Genomic DNA, 19,464 nt, shown 5'->3' on the forward strand with positions numbered 1-19,464 from the left:
ATGTTGTGAAAATAGATTTTGAATATATAACAACAGGCAGTCAGAATAACCACAACATGGATAACCACACATGCGCATAACGGCTTTGACACAGTCAATAGCTGTTACTGTGCTCAAAGGACAAAATTAAGTATACACAATTGAGATTTGCCATTTTTTTTATTTTACCTATATATGGGAGCAATAAATATTTATTTAAAAAACATAAAAGTACCAGCCTCAGATAAATGTAACATTCAGGCTAGGATCCAACAGCTGATTTAATTTTGTTGTTGGCTTCTAGTGTGTGCAATACAGGTGGGAGGTTTGCGAACAAGAAATGCCTAATAGCCCTGACACTGCCCTGTCACAGCGATTAACAGAAATCTGCCAATGCGACAGACACATCCACCCGTATCCATAAACCACAGCCATCAGAGATTTTTCATGATGTACATGTATTTGTTAATAAATGTGGGACACAATGTCTCATAAGACATACTGTACATCCTGTATTCTTTAGTGTAGATTTAAATGAAGCATTTTCCATGAAGTAAATGTGTGGGTGTGTGCATGTGCATCCAGCGCACTTAATTTCAGCGGAATCTGTGAGAAAGAGAAAGAGAAAGTGTGTGTGTGTGTGTGTGTGTGTGTTTGTGTGCACGCATGTATGATGTGTATTTGGAGGAAGTACTGCTCCATACCCCTATACGTCCGCAAGTGTCCATGTCCTTTTTCTGTACTGTGTCTCCATTGTTCATGTCATTTGATGTTGCTTCCTATGTCTGGACATAAATTAAAGTATGAAATGTGTGTGTGTGCGTGTGCGTGTGTGTGCGTATAACTGTTATTTCCAGCGCTCCCTGGATTGACCCTGCCCAAAAATATTCCTGTTCCTGCCACTCCCACTAGAAAGACAGAGCAAAACTTTCACTACAGGGGGGAAGGAAATTCCTGCCGTTCTCCCTGCATTACTACTCTATCACAGGAAACACGTTTCTCTGACAGCAGTGCTCCGGGGTCAAAACGTCCTGCCGTTCAACTGCCATTCCGATCAACACGAACATGAAAAGGGGGCATTTTCATTCTTCATATCGTGTCAGACCATTATGGTCAAAACCCCATTACATAAAGCTATAAGATGTAGCTGGTGCATCAGCTGGAAACATTCTGAATACTTAGTGGGGAATCTTATACTTCGGAGTAAGTGCCAATTCTGAAATTTCACTCCGTTTAAACCAAAGATTCAAGCTGAAATGGGTAAGCATATATTCAGTGTTGGGGGACTACTCTGAAAGTGTAGTTGTGTAAAACCACCAATTACTTCAAGCTGAAAGCAGTTGAACTACTGCAAAACTACTCTAAAGAGAAATGCAGCTTGTGAAATTACGATTACTCAAAAAATGTAGTTGAAATTACTTTGTAAAAAAAAAAAAAAAGTTACCAGACACGCATGTGAGCATGCCTTCTGCTTGAACACGAGGAGAATCACTATACAGCTCAGTGGGGAGAACCAGCAATGTGTGGCAATTGCCAGTTGACCACTGGCAACTACATGGAGTACTTCTCACAAACCATGATTAGAGAAGAGAGAGGAGATGGTATTTGGTCATAGGGGCTTGGGAAAATATATATGTTTTAGGGCCAACAGCTGTTGATAGTTCCTGTAGTTAAGTACACCTCAAAATGACAAGATGTAATTAATTACTACAACCACTGTATTACAGTGCGAAGGTAACTGAACTACCAGCAAACTGCTGCAAAAAGTATTGAAACTACTACGTGTTATTCCTGTAGATAATGAAATGTTATTATTGTGTGACACTTCATAATTCTAAAATCAGAGGTGCAAAGCATTGCCTGAATAAGGTACAGTCTGTTTCAGAGTGCCCATTAGCTGCCTGAAAATTCCTATCCCATCCAGGTACTTTATATCTTCATATCACTATTAAGAGCTCCAAAGTCCTCTCTAGTTATTTGAATAATTAATACACTTCAGTGAGACCTTAAAAGCGGCCTTTCCTTTTATCTCAATAAAGTGACTCTTAATTGCAAATGACCCTCCGACAGCCATCTGTGTTGTGGAAGATTGTGAGATTGCGGCGGGTTTTGTAGCCAACCGCTCCCGCTGAGCTGTAACAACGGCAAAGCTATGTATGACCTGCTGCCTACTTATGGCTAACAATATGTATTTGGAAAGTTTTCAGTCTAGGCTATTATTTCGGGGGAGATAATGGATTCTTTCTTTGCAGTAGTCCACATAGAAACTGTATTTTCCGCTTGATTGTCGAGTGAGTTCACCCTAAATCAATAGCAACTAGTCTGATCTGTTTACACCCCACGTAAGCAATCTGAGGTCCGATGTTTTCCTTGGTGTAGGCTACTGATTAAAATACAAAACAAAGAACACGCGCTGTTTTTTTTTTTTTTTTACATTTACGATTAGGTTATGGAAGTAAGCAACTGTGGAAGTATTGCCAAGTTTTTTTTTCGCAGCCTCACCAAATGAATTCCATCTGTTTGGAGTTTTTGTGAAGAGCAAAACACAAATGATGGCAAAACTCATGTGGGTTTAATTACTCAAGGACTGATGGTTAGGAGGGAGCGCAATTGTAGTCTAGCCTAGCTATAATGGAAATAATTCTTCAGTCCACAAATAGCTGTCAGATATTTTGCGAGTACATTCGAACATGAAAAAGTAAGTTACCAGATGTGTGTGTCCGTAATTAAATGTAGTCAGCAAAATAAACAAAAACAAACAGTCGTGCTAAAGAAAGGATTTAACAGCAAATATATAACAGGGTGAAGACGGTGGCCTGATTGTCTTCATCCTCTGAAGTCTCATCGTTTAAAATACGAAGTTAAGATAAAAACCATCAAAGGTTTATTTAAAACGTAAGGAACTTACCCGCTGTCAGACCTGTTGACAATTTGCAGACAATTAATGCAACGAGAACGACAATGTTTATTATCCAGGATCTTCTTTTGATATCCGTATGTGACATAGCGGTTTGCATATATAATTTACTTCCAATAGACCACCTATAACTCCCTTCGTAAATAATACCCTTCAGTTGAAAGTTACGATTCTTAAGACGAAGGAATGCGATCCTTTCTCTGATGCGTTATCATTAAGAGCGCTTGCTATTTTCGTGGATATTAAAAACCTACGTTGTTTCCATACGTCACTTTTTATCCACACGAGGTTCCGTTTTTTCCTTCGATCTGTTATGAAGATTGCACGTTGCGTTAGTTCTCTTGAACAAAATAAACTTTTTTACTGACGTCACTCAGAACGGGCCGAGATTCCATTTCAGGAGGCGGGATTTCGCTCTCTTTTTGGGGGGAGGGTGGACCCTCCACGTCGGGTACCCCCCTCTGTCATCGGCATCGTGTTGTACAGCCAGAAGTACGGAAAAAACAATTATTTCAAAATAAAGAAAACAGTTCTCTACAACATAACTGAATGTTTAATAACAGACATGCTTACACTTTTTAATTTAAAAAACAAAATCATTTTATGCCATCAGCAGACATTTTAAAAGTGTTTATCAGCAAATGACTAACGTTACAATATGTTTTCCAGTGTATCCTTTATAAATACGCTTTTAAAATGTGATAAAGTTTTAAAATGCAATGCTAAACCATTCTCGCGGAGCTCCTAAACGGACTTTCCTTTAAATTGCCAGTCGTCCATACGGTGGCGCTCTTTGTTATTTATTTTTATTTTTTAGTGTATGAATACGTAACCAAGAACTGAAAGTGAAGATCGGCCCTTGTAGCTGTAGATTTTAGTCATTTTAAGATTAATTTTTGGCAGCAACCCAACCGCTTATTTGGTTTGTCATTTTCAATAAAAATATACAATATGTCTGGTAATTTTGTGTGTCCTATTTTAAAATATTTTATGGAGATATTCAGGGAAAGGTGCGTGCAGAGGTAATTACCTTACATTAAAAATTCAATTTCCCTTAAAGTCTGTGATGGAATGGCAAACCCTCCAGGGTATTCCTGTCTCTCGCCCAAAGCATGCTGGGATAGGCCCCAAGACCCCCCTGGACCCTGACCAGGAATAACCACGTATAGAAAATGGATGGATGGATTTCCCTTAAAGCGCTTATTTCTTGCACATACATATGTAGTTGTAACCAGCATAATTTATATGTAAAACCAACAAACCTATCCATAAACTGTACAATATTTACAAATATTGATATGCTAACAAGGATAATTCATTTGAACAAATCCAGGGAAAAAGTCGCACAAAGCAAGGGTCTACTGCTCCTGAGCTGTTCCAAAACTATCTTCAATTTCCTTTTTTTGTAAATCTTTTGGAAGAATATTTTACACCATTTCAATAAAATGAATGAATGAATGAACGATAGCACAACACTGAAACAGAGAGGAGATTGGTCAGAGAGGACGATCCAATCACCGGTCCTGCCGTGTCATAGTACACATTTTCAGGGCGGTGCAGGAGATCCCGTTATTCGCCACAGAGCTGCTACACTTTCCCACTTTGTTTTCGGAGGAGGATGCCCCCGTCCGGTACCCGCCCTTGTGGCACCCCAGCCTCCCCAGGAGAGCGCAGGCGTCCCGCCGGAAGGCCCTGGTGAAAATGGCGTACAGGAAGGGGTTGGCGCAGGAGTTGACGGGGAAGAAGAGCACCAGCAGGATCTTGGAGCTGGTGACGGTGATGAGCGGCGTCCTGAAGGCGGCGGAGATGGCGAAGAAGGAGATGGGCGCCATGCAGACGAAGTCGGTGAAGACCAGCACCGCCATGCGCTTGGCCATCCGGGCGTCGGAGCTCCTGCCGCCGGCGAACCCCGGCTTCCTCACCGCCAGGTAGACGGCCACGTAGCAGGCGGAGACCACGCAGAAGGCCGCGACGTTGAGGAGGAGGAGGAGGACGACGAAGGTCTGGGCGCAGGGCGTGTCGATGTCGACGGGCAGGCACACGCTCACCTTGCCGTAGCTGCTGACGCCCAGCAGGGGGAGCAGCGCCACGGACAGGCAGAGCAGCCAGCCGGTCGCCATGACGACCGCCGCGCGGGCCAGGCCCAGCTTCCTGTCGCGCCGCAGCGCGTTGGTGATGGTGTGCCAGCGCTCCAGGGTGACCACGGTCAGGGTGTAGACGGACAGCTCGCCGCCGAACACGGACAGGAAGCCCGCCGCCCCGCACCCGCCCCCCGTCTGCCAGGCGATGGCGTGCCGGCTGTAGTCGCCCCGGGTCCGCAGGTCGACGGCGGCGATCGTGAGCAGGTAGACCCCGATGCAGAGGTCGGCGAAGGCCAGGTGGCACATGAGGAAGCGCGGCACGTTCAGCTTCCGCCGGCTGGCGACGAGCACCGCCAGCACGGTCAGGTTGCCCGCGATGGCCAGCGTGCTGATGACCCAGATGGCCACGCGCAGGAAACCGAAGCCCACGATGTCCTCGCAGGGGTTGAAGGCGTCTGCCTCGGGCGCGCACCGGGGGGCCCTCCTGGAGTGGCAGAAATCAAACTCCGGATAATGGAGGTCTATGCTGCTGTAGACCTCTGGGCTTGGGTCCACGGACTCGGGCGCGAGGGGAAGGTCCACGCTCAGGGCCAGCATCCTGAGAACACCGACACATCAAACGATCATCACGCGGAGAGAAACGTCAGACTGCTACGAGGCTGTGAACGTCAATCAACCCGGCCCGCACAAATTCAAGGCAAATTATTCCAAGGGGGAGGGAATCAGGCTGCCAGCCACGTACTAAATCAATCACTGGTGGGTGTTGTGATAGAGGGTGGAGCTGCAGAATGAACGAGGCTCATAATAATTACAAACATCTATCAGTGAGCAACTCAGTCCATCACTGTGGATTTACTGTTGTGGTAGTACGACCTGTCACCTAACAGATGGAGATGATTACGGTACCCTTCCAAACACATGCACACACACTCACACACACACACATACACAATCTCACGGACCTTACACAGTTTGTGTGGATTAGTGTTGTCACAAAAACACGCAAGAGAGGGGACTGTCTGGTTTACTGTGTTCATCATCTCCTGGTGGAAAAATGCTCACCGTTCTAACAGACTGACATCGTTGCAGAATGCTGATCTGTTACTCCACTCAGCAAAGACATCAGCTTCTCTGAGAGAAAAAGGACAAAGCAAAGTTTATATTCAGTGGCAAAAAATGGTTTGCAGACAGCTACCGGCATGCCAGGGGAATGGTAAATTAATGTTGTAGTTTACAATTTCTTTTATGCCCTAAAAACAGCTCTCAGTTATGAGTCCTTTAAGTGGAAATCAACACATATCTGTCACATCTGTGGCTATAGTCTATAAAAATTATTAATGTATCTCAGCAATGCATTTTCTCTATTGAGATTAAAGATTCAAGATTCAAGATACGGACATAATTACCACCTCTCATTACATTACATTACATGTATTTGGCAGACGCTTTTATCGAAAGCGACGTCTTCACAATGTGTGTGTGTGTGTGTGTGTCCGTGTTTTGCATCCTGCTCTTACTTATTTTCTCAATTTAGAATTTTCCATCACGACTAGTATGCACGTCCACCATACACGCAGTCAGTCGAGCTGCGCATACATTTTATGCAGGAGGACATCCAGCTGCGCATCTGCAGCTGGCAAAGGCAACCTGCAGGCACCCAGAGGATATCGAGAGGAGTTTCCTCTCTCCCTGGCAACCCTAACTCCACTTCAACCTCAACAGGCTGCCTGATATTCAGGAGTTGGTTTCAGAGTATGAGACGTGTTATGGTTCTGATAGAAAAGCCAGGAGAGAGCCGCTGATCTCCGCTTGTGTGAATGGCTGCCAGGCGTGGATTAGTCTGATTGGCCGAAGGGCCGCCCGAGCCACACCTACACCCGCCCCACCTCACCTCACCTCACCTGAGGGAGCAGCAGTGGCTGGGGTAGGTCAGCTGGGCCTCCTGCAGGCTCTGCAGCCCCGTCAGCGGCGGGAGGCTCTTCAGGGCGTAGGCGCCCCGGGCCACCAGCACCAGCACCGCCTCCAGGCCCCGCTCCGGCAGGGCCTCCACCGCCGTGGCGGAAACGTCTCTGCAAAACACCGGAAACGCCAGGCCAGCACCGACCTGCTCAGTACACAGACACATTTCAGAGCGCTACAGACCTGCTTAGTCTACAGACACATTTCAGAGCACTACAGACCTGCTTAGTCTACAGACACATTTCAGAGCGGCACGCCCCAGTGTAATCAGCACAGACCTGCTTAGTCTACAGACACATTTCAGAGTGGCACGCCCCAGTGTAATCAGCACAGACCTGCTTAGTCTACAGACACATTTCAGAATGGCACACCTCAGTGCAGCCAGCACAGACCTGCTTAATCTACAGACACATTACAGAGCAGCACAGACCTGCTTAGTCTACAGACACATTACAGAGCGCTACAGACCTGCACATTTCAGAGCGGCACGCCTCAGTGTAGTCAAGGAGAGGGCACAGACTGGACACAAACAATAAATGGAGAACATGCACACATAAAAATAAGCCAAAAAATAATGTAAAGCAAATAAATGAAATAAAAAGATTGGTCACACTCACAGTGTACTTGGTCCAAAAGCACCTTTAAAGGCATCGCTGTGGATCATTTTCAGCTTTTTGTTATTTTTTAAAACCCTGAGAAAATAAAGAAGATTTCATTCAATATAAAGGTGAAAGTTGCCATTTCATACTCCAGTCAAGCTGTAATTTCCCTTATTAATACAATGATGGTAATTCTTCAAAGAAGAAGGCAAAATATATAAATACAGCTTATTGATCCTTGTTCCATTGAATGCATGATCCTGTACTTCTTTGAAACCATTGTTATAGAGGTTCCTGAAAATCAGAAAGCAAAACAAAATGAAAGCTTTCATCCTTTTAGCAAGCAGCAAAAAACAGAATTTGCACATTATTAATTATACAGGCTTAATATTTCAATTTACAGTACCCACTTTCCCATTATAACAAAAACTGTTAACTGGCTCATTCCCCTGGTTCAGTAAAAGTATTGTATAATAAGTTGCCAAGGAAACAAAGGACCTGGACCTGTAAATTTCGTTTATATTTACATATTTTTAAAAGAAATAAAAAAGAATGGACATTTCAGACGTTTTTTATAAAGCTGATTAACAAAAAAGTAGCTCACTCGTTAATGGTAATATTACAAGCACTGTCATTGAGTATCTATTTTACATGCTATAAAACATTGCTGATACACTAGCGTGCTAATTAGCCATTGCATTGCACCCTAAGTTATGGACTGAATAAAAGTAACCGCCATTTTATTGAAGTGGGGGATCTCAGCCAGATGGTTGGTGCTGTTCATGTTTGGCATCTGTCTCGCGGCAAGGAACATTACATTACAGGCATTTAGCAGACGCTTTTATCCAGAGGGACTTTTGCATAGCATTTACATTGTATCCAATTATACAGCTGGATATATACTGAAGCAATGCAGATTAAGTACCTTGCTAACTCCTTACCTATTATATTACACTGCTGCCCAATACAGCACCAGCAGTGGCCTACTGATCATGTAAACCCTGTAAGAGAAGCTTATACTCACATGTCTGTATGCTCCTTGGTCATCCCAATGAATGCATTTGATGGAATTGATTGAAGGTTTAGATTATCACAGATATCACTGAAAGGGAAAGAATGACATTAACATGCATTGCATTTATTTGGCAGGTGCTTTTATTCAAAGCGACGTACAATAAGCACATACCAAAAAATCACTGGAACAACTACAAAACGCAGGTTCGATAACGTAGAAGACTCATTATGAAACAGTTATTCGTAGCCATGAACACAGTAAGTTCAGTTCACACAGTAAGCGTAGGCTAGGTCAGGGAGTAATGTTGAGTCAAACTAGGAAACTAGGAGGAATGAGATCTGTCATACGGCTATAACCCCTCACTCATATCCCATAGCTAAAGCAGTGCATTTTCATACAGCTCAGGATATAGTCCGTTTCACTCCAGACTCCAGCCCCACAAGTTAACTGGTGAGTGAGGGCCTTGCTTTAACACTTATAGCAATATGTGTGAAACATATGTGACAACGCCCTTAATTACTTGTAGTTTATGCCTTGTGTCATTCAGTCAGTTCATAATGAAATTAATTTCATAAACAGGCCCTTATAGTAGCGCTTATTTAGCATTTAAGCCACCTCTGCTGCGGTTAGCGACTTTGACATACTGTACGCGCTGAAGTCCAGGAAACGCACACTTACAGGATGAAATTAGACTGCAGTGAAGAAATAGCCGACAGGTCAGGAAACAGGCTGATTCCAGTGTTGGAGATGCTCCTTTTGAAGAAAATATAATACAAAAAAAACATTATCTCCCTACAAAAGAAAACAGCGGGCTCCATCCTCCATCGAGTGGATGTGAATCCTCACTGAAGCAGTAAGTGATAATGCCGGGGAACGGTGGGGAGAAAGCAGAATGCCATTCCCCTCAGAGATTGGGAGAACAGACTGCAGATGAAACAGATGCACAAACACAAGGAGCTTCAATGGCAAATAACATCTTGCCGCTAATTAAAACCAATTAAGAGCTGTAAATAATGCAGATGGGAAAATGTAATGAAATCTATAGTAATCTCCTAAAATGAGTTCACATAGAGTCTGCACCGTGAAACCTGAATAGCAATATCAACAATTTTACCTTTGGGTGAGCGAGCACAGATAATGCTTAGCTCGAGGGTTTACATTAAACATCTAGCACATATGGTGAGTCTTTCCCTCTAAATGTTTGCTTTGACTTAATAAGTTGGCTATTCACAAATACACAAGTGAAGGAAGTCCCTTGGTGCCAGGAAGCTCTCACAGGTATTGTAGCTTCGGGAGGTTGTTGAATGCCTTCCGACTGAAGTGTGCCAACCGCCTGGTGTTCTGGATCAAGCTGCCAAAAAGAACACAAGAACAGGACATTCGGGGCACCTATGGCTTGTCATTTGCAGAATGACTGGATCTTATCCAGCTCCGTGTCAAGTCTGAACATCTGAACATCCCAAGGGTCTGCAGCGCTACGTGCTGAAACTGTCCCGCGCGTTGGCAAAGCTCCATGTACAAGAAAAAAACTTCAAGATATTAGGGTCAAAGACTCATTTTTTGTGAGCCAGAAGTCAATAAGAGTCTTATGGGGGGGGGGGGGGGGGGCAGGGGTTGGTGGTGGTCATGTTCAGTATATTTTGTCCTATTTCCTGTATCAATGTAGTGTTTTTGTGGCAGTGGCTCTGTGTAATGCACTGTACAAATTGAATTTAATTGAATTTTGGTTCCTACTCTGAAACAATAGCATGCAGGTGTCTGGGCAGACAGTTCCAGCACAAGGTAGTTTTAGTACCAATAAGCTCCCAGCATTGGGTCTCTACCAATCATATTTGTTCACAGTACACTTATATGTTAAACCAATGTTTAAAAATAAAAATAAAAATAATAAAATGAAAAGGTAACTCAGTTAGACATGTGTGAGATAAGAACAGCTTGTAATGGCCGTCTGTGTTCAGGGTGGTGAAACACTCACATTTCAGAGAGATTGGGGAGGTTGTTGAACGCCAGGGCTTCTATGATCTCCAGGGAGGCACTCTGCGTGATTTCGCTGAAACATTCACAGCACAAAAAAGTCAAGAGCCCCAAAACCATATGTAACCTCACATTGTAAATCACACCTGTCCTGAAATGGATGTCAGGTCCTGTCTGAGGTCACACGGTAGTGGTAAGGCTACATTGAATCAACCCAGCTGTTGCACACCTTAAAGTAAAATGGCGCCAATCTTGCACATGCACACACACACTCAGTAACAGTGGGACCAGTGTAGTTTCCATGGCAATGAAAAGTGTTCATGGCAATGGAAGCTCCCTGAGAAATGAGCTTTCTCAACTACCATCAGATTTCAAATGCCTCTCCATCTGTGCTTAGATTGCATATGGAGGGAGGGGTATACAATCAGTCCCAACAGGAAGAATTTGAATTCTAGCCCTGTGGGAGACAAGCTTCTGTCTGTGGCGTTCTGTGCAAGGCCATCCACATGTCTCAAAGTAAGTAATGAGTCCATTTATCCATCCACAGCAGCAATGTGTAATATTTAAAAGTAAAATACCTGGCCACAGGCTAGTTTAAGCCACAGGCAGTGTGAGCGCTCTTACCCTCCTGTCCTCATTGAAAATAAAGCTTGCACCAAATTCACTTTGCTGCTCCATGTCTGAGTAGCTCCTAATTTGACCTAGCACCATCAACCCAGCCCATGAATTCATAAAGCAGCATTTTGCAAAACATGATCTGCTGCCTACATCGTGGTGGCTTTTCGAGTCTAATCTTCTGAAGAAATAAAGTAACTGGCCTGCAGTGAGTTGGCAGTCCACGTGAATATAAATGGGATTCGGAGCAGAAAGTTTGGAGAATATGGAGGATCAATAACAGGAACAAAAGTCAAGTATTTTGAAGGTACTAGGCATATAATTTAATCAATTTGAATGTCACCACTACTCAGTCACCAAAACCCATCCACATTAGCCACATGGTCGTGCTATATTGAGCCAGATTATGTTGTGGCCTGTATCTCACAATCTGTTAGGGCTAAAAACATGACTCATTCCTTGAGTCATGTAGAATTCAAAGCATGCACTGTTTACAATTTCCGTCATATTGCATTTTTCACAATTTAAACATTTTTTGAAAGACCTATATTTTCAAAATCCACCTACACCTTTCAAAGCAACTGCCACGATTTTTGGGACTCACACTCTTTAAGGGCGGACGATGAAATGTTATCAAAATAAGGGTTTTGTCATACCGCTCTCCTGAAGTTTGTGGCAAATACACATAAACACAAAGTGAGGCATAACTCCCAAACCCATATGTTTTCATTATTTTGTCTCTCAGGATTCAAGGACAAACACATAGGCTTCATTTTCCTGAAGGGATTTAGCTATACAATGATGCCAAAATATTTAGAATATAAAACCATTTAGAGGAAATAAATGTAAGCCCCCCCCCCCAAACTTAATAAATACATCAATGAAAAAAGTATTTGCTAATTATACTATACATATAATATATTACTATCATAAGAAAACATAAAACTTAATATTTTTACATAAAATATGACATAATAACACAAAATTTGACCACCCCCCCCCACGCACACACACACACCAGTCAAATCAAATGTAGCACTAGTTTGATCACATTATCTCTCCACCCCCCATGGTGGTCCTGATTTTCAGAATAAGTCCTCCGACCAGTCTGTGCACAGCCCTGTGTGGGTATGGTACCACAGCAGACATTTGCTTAACCTCTGGTGCTGAACTTGCCTCGCATCCACTATTTGCATTGAACAGACCATCGCGCATTGAAACTTCTGATTGGACAAGCAGCTTACTCACATGCTCAAGACCCCGCCCAGTTCCTCAAAGGCACGGCCGGCGATGCGCTTCAGGGACAGATGAGTGAGGGTCCTGGGAAATTAAGCCAACATGACAGAAACGTTTATTTAGCCTTTCTTCCCCAACACCCCCCCGGCACAGTGTGGATCCAAGGCTATTGTCCCTTTGGCTTCAATTTCAGGAAATTAAATTCAATCTTAATGAATTCTCGGAAAGAGATGAGGGTAAAACACATCTTTAAACCACTGTGTTGCCCTTTCTGATATGACATTTCCCTTGGACAACTGGGCCAGATCTTGCAAAGGCACAAAGGGTGTTTGTGTCACGAAAGACTTTCAATATCAAGTGTGTCAGCGCTCATCAGTTGAAAAGAGAAATGACAGGACTGTGCACGTATCTGAATTATATCATCAGGAAACTGTTATCCCAGATGCTACCACCATATCATGTTGCCACATTTCCCTTAGATGTTAAGGTCCACTACTACATTCAATTTCTTGCACTTCCTGTTCAATATTTTCAATGGGTCAATGTATACACTATTGTATTTATTGTTGAGGAAGAGAACTCTGGCTCTGTCAATCATGATGGTTTACTTTATTGGTGGCCACTTTATTTCCAATTATACCGTTTCCAAGGTGCACAAGCAGTGTCTGTGCTATCTGTAGAGTCCGACAAATAGACACATCAGACACTCCCATCTCCTTCAGTATGGTTTTCCGCCATTGAAATCCTGCTGCCCAGTTCTTGCATTAGCAGAGATGCCAATCATACCCCTGATGTCACTGTGATGTCAATGGGGTGATGTCACCCACAGACTTTTGCATCAGAGATTGTTTGATAATGAGAAGATGTCAGCAGGAGCAGGTACAACGGATGACGGTGCAACGCCCTACAGTAGCGCTAGTTTAGCATGCACTTTGTGGCTCAGGTCCTAACTCAGATTAAAAGAGAAGGTCCCGAATCTCTAAGAGAGTTAAAGGTCTGTTTTGTATTAAAGCCGGCAAAGAAGCAAACTTTTTCAGGATCGGAACAATATACCTGAGGGCTAACTTCCATTCTGGCACAATGCATTCTTTGGAATGGTGCTAGCTACTCCAGATGAGTAGACATTGTTCCAGGTCTCCAGTTTTTGGAATGTGGTTACCATAATAACAACTTGATTTACATAGCTCCTTTTATAGAGCAAAGCAGAAGTGCTTTACAGAGGTGATCAAACCAGCACAACAAGGATACTGAAAACAAACAAAATAATTATTATTAATAATAATAATAATAATAATAATAATAATTAATAATAATTATTCTAAGTATTCTTAATAGCGTTCATATTTAAACTAAAAAAATGAGTTGATTAAAAATGAGTTGGTTAATCATCCATTAGGAGGCAGTTCCTGTGTGAGAACGCACCCCAAGGTCACGGGGTACCCGCATAATTGGCCATCGCCCAGGGAGGGTGGCTTTCGGCCCACGGAATTCTGGTCTCGTCACACACCAGTGACCTCCTCCAGTCAACAGTGGAACTGCAGCCCGTCCGTCAAGCCAGCTGTACATTAAATGAATTCGTCCGAGATCACCAGTGAGAAGCTCAATGGGCCGCAGACTGAAGAGTGAAGTTCCACGCGGCAGCCTGAACTTCATCAGACTGTGTGCGCGCTCAAAAGTTTGCAGAGGAGGTAACAGCGATGAGACAAGCGCTGCCATGCACAATTAGACATTCCAAACTGGGAGAAAAAAAAAAGGCAGAAATCTTGTCCATTGGCCCTGCTTAGCTTGTGAGACGGCCTTTGCACATCTTTCTGCCTCCTCCGCGTGAGGCACCCCCACTACTACAAGCTTTCCCCTCTGAACGGGTGCTGCTCTGTGCCATGCCGGTCTCCCTGTTCCAAGGCCAAACCTGCCTCTTCCATGCGGCTCCTGACTTACTATGTCTTGATGCCTCTAGGTTGTCTTGGCCTGCAGTACTGCCTCAGATGGAGAGAGGGAGGGAAGCAAGCTAAGCAAGTCCTCACAGCCACATCTATTTCAGGCCTTGAAACAATGGCAGGAGATATACTTCTGAAAACAGCAGCAATTCATTTTGGTGTCCTGTGGGGGATGTGAGTCTCTTGTGTTAATCTCAAAAAGCGTATATTACGCTCTGCCGAAACCTGCACTATAAGAGACATTTTTTTAAATGATATGTAAATTTTTTTTTTTTTTAAGAATTTTTGGGAAATATTTTCACTGCAATATGTCAACATGTATTACGACACTTGTATTATGTCCAAAAATTTTGAAATACAAAATACGCTCTTGTTCTCTGCACTGGTAAAACACACCAGACAAAGGCAGAATCTATATGGGCAATTGAATCAACAAGGATCACTTTCTTACTCAAGTATCCTGGTTACACATGCGTTCCAGACATGTCTTAAACCGAGGAGGTTCCAGGGCATGCTGACCCTGCCTGTGTGGGTTTCGTAAATAAAAGAGTAATTGAGATTGGCATTTGTGCTTTCAGGCAGTGAGAAAAGCCCAGCAGTTATGGGGACATAATATGTCTGGCAGTATTGTAATAGCATTACAGGGTGCAAGGTTTGACTGATAGTGGAAATGAGGTGGGTGTGATGAATTAAGATCACAGGCACAGACAATAGGAACTTACCCACCGAGGACAATGTCTGTGCCAGTTTAAATGAATTAATCTGATTTTAGTCTTCAATGATCCATGATGGTCTGCAAATATAATATCATCAAATAGCATTTATTTGCTCACGCACACAAAAACACACACACACACACACACACACACACACGTGTGCATGCACACACACACACACACGCACACACACGCACACACACACACACACACACACGCACACACACACACACACACACACACATTTCCCCAGGAATTAACTGAAGTGAAAATGTGTGTGTTTAATTTCAGTGCTTAAATCCTAACCTCCTCTGAGGAATAGGCAAGAAAAAATATTGGTGGTATTGTCAAATGTATCAATTTGACCAAAATGAATTGATTATGCCAGCAAATGGTAATATCAGTGGCCCCACATGGGATTTCAAACATAATTTTCCCTCTTTATGACAGTCCAAGTCCACTGCATATAGGGACCACAGAAGGGTTTTTCAATTTGAAACTTCATTGTTTCCTTCTGCATTGAGTTTTTAAGAAAAAAAGTTTGTGGCTTTAGTCACACACACACACCCACACACATGCACACACTCCCACACCCACACCCCCACACACACACACCTCATTTGAAATCTCTAACATCAGCAATCATTCTTAAAGAGGTTAGGGAATTGATCCGGAGATGGGCAGGGGTACTGGTTCACATGGGAAAATTCCATGTTCTGACAGTCATCTGCTTGAATAGAGCATGCGAAGAACAGACAGTGGCCGTCGGAACCAGGAGCAGGGCTCCACAGTGGGCTCATTTTGTGGACAGCAGGGGATCAGTGCTTCATCTATTGTACATGATGAAATGCGCATTCACTGACCTGTGGAGAAGGGTCCACTTGCAGACTGACACTCTCAGAACACGCAGTCGCACACACTTTCTCAGACCTTTGCAGAGGTGAACATTCCAGGGGTCAGAAAGTAAAAGTCCTGACATGTATTTCATCCACCACTGAACTCAGCCAGCCGATTTAGCTCTACCTCCTGGCTGAAGAATGGTGCTCATTAGCAAATCCAGGTGACTGGAACTAAATCCCGGGATTAACTTTTACTTTCTAAACCTGGATTGTCCACCTCTGGACCTTTGGCACACTCAGCAAAGGAAGTCACAGGCTCATCCTTTTGTGTGTGGAAGACCACTGAGCTTGGTCGCTAAAGTAACTAGAGGGAAGCCGCACTCCATTCATCCATATAAGTTTTGGATTTAAACTGAAGGACATATTTTCAAAGTTTCTTTTCATCCTGGCCACATAATGAACATACAAGGTTGGGATTCCATTTAATTGCACTGTTTGAAGATTGCATACGTATTGTCATCTTATTTTTTGTTTGTGCATACACACCCTACCATTACTGATGTATTGACTTATTAATCCAGTACCTTTGCATTTAATTTAGTTGATTTTTACTGTGCTTTATGCAGCCAATAAAGCCAAAATACAGTATAGGTGACACTCAGAGAATAACTTCTTGCCAGCGAGATAACTGCTAGACCATGAATAAGTTTTTAAAAATATATTTTTAGCAGGCCTACAATGTGTTTTCCCATAAACAGAACAAATCTGTTTAATACGTTTAGTATGGTGTGCGTCCTCTTGGCTTTGCATACAGGGTCAGGAGGCATTCCATGATAATGAAGCAATTCCAAGCTCTGGATCCGCTGCCATGATTCTGATTATCATCCTTAGTTGCAATTTGGTTCCCAAACCTCTCAATGTGTTCTTCATGACCAGCTAAACTAACACTGGTAACACAGTAAAAAAAAAAAGTGGTGTTTTTATTTTACACCTACAAACTACCAAATCATTTAAACAGCTCAGGTTAAAAAATACATTATTTGCTTTCTTTATATGGTACATAGTCATTCTTGATTACTTATGATTTTCCGGAAGCAGCACGCGGTCTTTGGCCAACAATTACATGCGCATTACCAGCCCACATGAAATGTGAAAACCTCTCTAAAGACTTTCAGCGAGCTTTTATATTTAATAAACAAGATGGTAGTGATAATGAAGAATGTATCAGATATATTCCACGTGATGGTACCCAGCCTCCTGGCTAAAAGCACAACACAGTTCTCTTTTTTCCCTCAATTTCTGATGCGTTTATGATGCAACGTTGGGAGCAAAATTCACACAATTACAGTAATGTGATATTAGATTAAATGAATAGAATGCCTTAACGTAAATAAAGGATTAATAAAGGAACTTAACTTCATACTTATGTATTCTATATTTATCGATACGTGCCCATAAACACACCAGGAGCTTTATATCCCTACCGAAGCTATTTTATGTCCCAGATATCGTTCTGTTTTGTATGAATTATACATTTACAATATGAATATATACATTTGAAGACCAGTTCTGAAAACAGCAACCTAAACCAGCTGATGATAAATGAGGCGTTTATCACTTACAGTCGCCTGTATGAGTCTCTTTGAGCTACTGGCAGGGATAGTTCAGTCACACGGTTGCATCTGATCGTCTTGGGAGAGCACATACAGATCCCTGGACATTGAAAGTCTGCAATGGTCATGAAGCCCCACATGCACATGACGGACGGGAAAAGAAGAAATAAGACGGAAAGACGCAGGTCCATGTTCTGTCGTTCTCCACAGAGTGGCAACTACTCTCTCGTGCCCATCCTGAAACGTCGAAGTATGAGCAAACCGCGTCAGGAGTAACCTGTGCGAAGTCGGGGGAGTGAACGAATATTCGTCCCTTTGGCATTGCTTTCCCTGGGGGGTTCCTTACTTCCTCAAAACTCAGTGAAGATTTGAAAAACGAATGAATCTGACTTTTGGTTTTAAAAATTGCATTCCTATTACTGGAAACCGAACACAAGCTGTAGGCTAATCTCATCTCGACCAAACCACACAAGAACGTGCACAGCAGAAGCCGCGCTCGCCCGCGCTGCGTTAGGTTTCAGGGGATCCGGTTTCTCCCCTCTTGGAGTTGGAGTGCAGGAGAAGTAATTTCAGTTTACACGTGTTATTATTATGTCTACTGTTTATAAAAGAAGCGCTCAAGAGTTCTTAATGTAGCCTACTGTAAAGAGACATTTCATTTTCTCCAAACCTTATGTCAATGTGTAACTCAAAGAAATATAAGGTCTTAACACTGTATGACACAATGCATTATGTTCTCGTATAGCCTAGAAGGGAAACTATGCGCGACAGAGTTGTGTGTCCATAACTTCCGTCATGGACAGAGACCGACTCTGTGTTGTGAAAACATTCAGTGTGTACAAAATTTATTTTATGCACCATGCACTGTGTGAAGTGCTGCGCACCGATTATTTAATCTTCGGAATTCTCTGACTGTAATGCTGTTGCTTTTTAACACACTAGTACACGTGAGTATGTCGAAATTATATCATGAACATATAGCACAATAGATGATATAGTACAATAGATGCTATTTAGTACAATAGAAACGCGGAATCCTTACAATGGATGCAACACTACCAAAAATAGCCTATGTTGACATGATTTATTTTATGTAAAAGTTCATAATTGTGCAATTTCTGAAATGCATACGCAGTACATACATATATTTATATGTACAGTGAGCTCCATAATTTTTGGGACAAAGAGTTTGTTTCTTGATTTGGCACTGTACTCCACAATTTCAGTTTTCTAATCAAACAATTCGCTTGTGGTGAAAGTACACATTCCATGTATACAGTCAACCCACATATCCTTTTTGGCAAATTACTTTTTTTGGGAGTATATAAAAGAGAATAATGTATTAACCACATTGGACAACCCAACCTCTGTTGTGCACAAGAAGGGCCTGTCGCCGTTATACCTGAGTTGTCATTTAGCCCCATCTTTTGGCTAAAGGTATGTACTGCATTGCATAAGACATTTCGAGGAATCAACAAATCGAGACCAAACGATTGATAAATATCGATATTTATTATTATTATTATTATTATTATTATTATAATTGAAAGTGTATCCAACACCTGGATTTCTAATGGAGTCACTTTCTTAAAAAAAATGTCGCTGTCATAACCACTACCAAATATCTTTGTTTTCATTCAGATAGAGACTTGTGGCCTACATTCTTTGGTTTCAGACAGGACCTGAATTTGTTTACAATCTGCCTGTCTTCCTGAGCACCCTTCCGGAAGGGAAGATACGCTTCATGGCATGGTCGGGTCCATGTATCTGTGGTAATTGTTACAGAACCGCAAATATATAATATGTTTATGTATATATGCACACACATTTATCCATAAAGAGGTTAAGCGATGTATAATACAAATATATGTAAAAATGCAAAAATAGAACTACTTTCTTCTCTCAGGAGCATAGGGTGAGACAGGGCTGTAGCCTAGGCCCAACCCTACTCAATATGTATATTAATGAATTGACAAACATATTA

General features: G+C 42.5%; 1 protein-coding gene across 1 annotated transcript in view; it reads right to left on the reverse strand.

The window, feature by feature from the left end:
* mertka (c-mer proto-oncogene tyrosine kinase a) overlaps positions 1-17,971 on the reverse strand; it is a 39,204-nt gene extending 21,233 nt beyond the window's left edge. The window contains exons 1-13 of the mRNA XM_035400926.1: positions 17,490-17,971; positions 12,388-12,459; positions 10,526-10,600; positions 9,827-9,901; positions 9,229-9,303; positions 8,560-8,637; positions 7,761-7,829; positions 7,554-7,628; positions 6,879-7,046; positions 6,040-6,108; positions 4,414-5,575; positions 3,977-4,041; positions 2,888-3,096 (exon numbers count right to left, since the gene is read on the reverse strand). Of these exons, the coding sequence (XP_035256817.1) occupies positions 2,888-3,096; positions 3,977-4,041; positions 4,414-5,575; positions 6,040-6,108; positions 6,879-7,046; positions 7,554-7,628; positions 7,761-7,829; positions 8,560-8,637; positions 9,229-9,303; positions 9,827-9,901; positions 10,526-10,600; positions 12,388-12,459; positions 17,490-17,671 (2,374 nt within the window). The 5' untranslated portion in view covers positions 17,672-17,971. The remainder of the gene's footprint in view (positions 1-2,887; positions 3,097-3,976; positions 4,042-4,413; positions 5,576-6,039; positions 6,109-6,878; positions 7,047-7,553; positions 7,629-7,760; positions 7,830-8,559; positions 8,638-9,228; positions 9,304-9,826; positions 9,902-10,525; positions 10,601-12,387; positions 12,460-17,489) is intronic.
* Positions 17,972-19,464: the final 1,493 nt, after the last annotated feature.

This window comes from Anguilla anguilla, chromosome 18 (assembly GCF_013347855.1).
Source record: "Anguilla anguilla isolate fAngAng1 chromosome 18, fAngAng1.pri, whole genome shotgun sequence".
Taxonomy (NCBI): domain Eukaryota; kingdom Metazoa; phylum Chordata; class Actinopteri; order Anguilliformes; family Anguillidae; genus Anguilla; species Anguilla anguilla.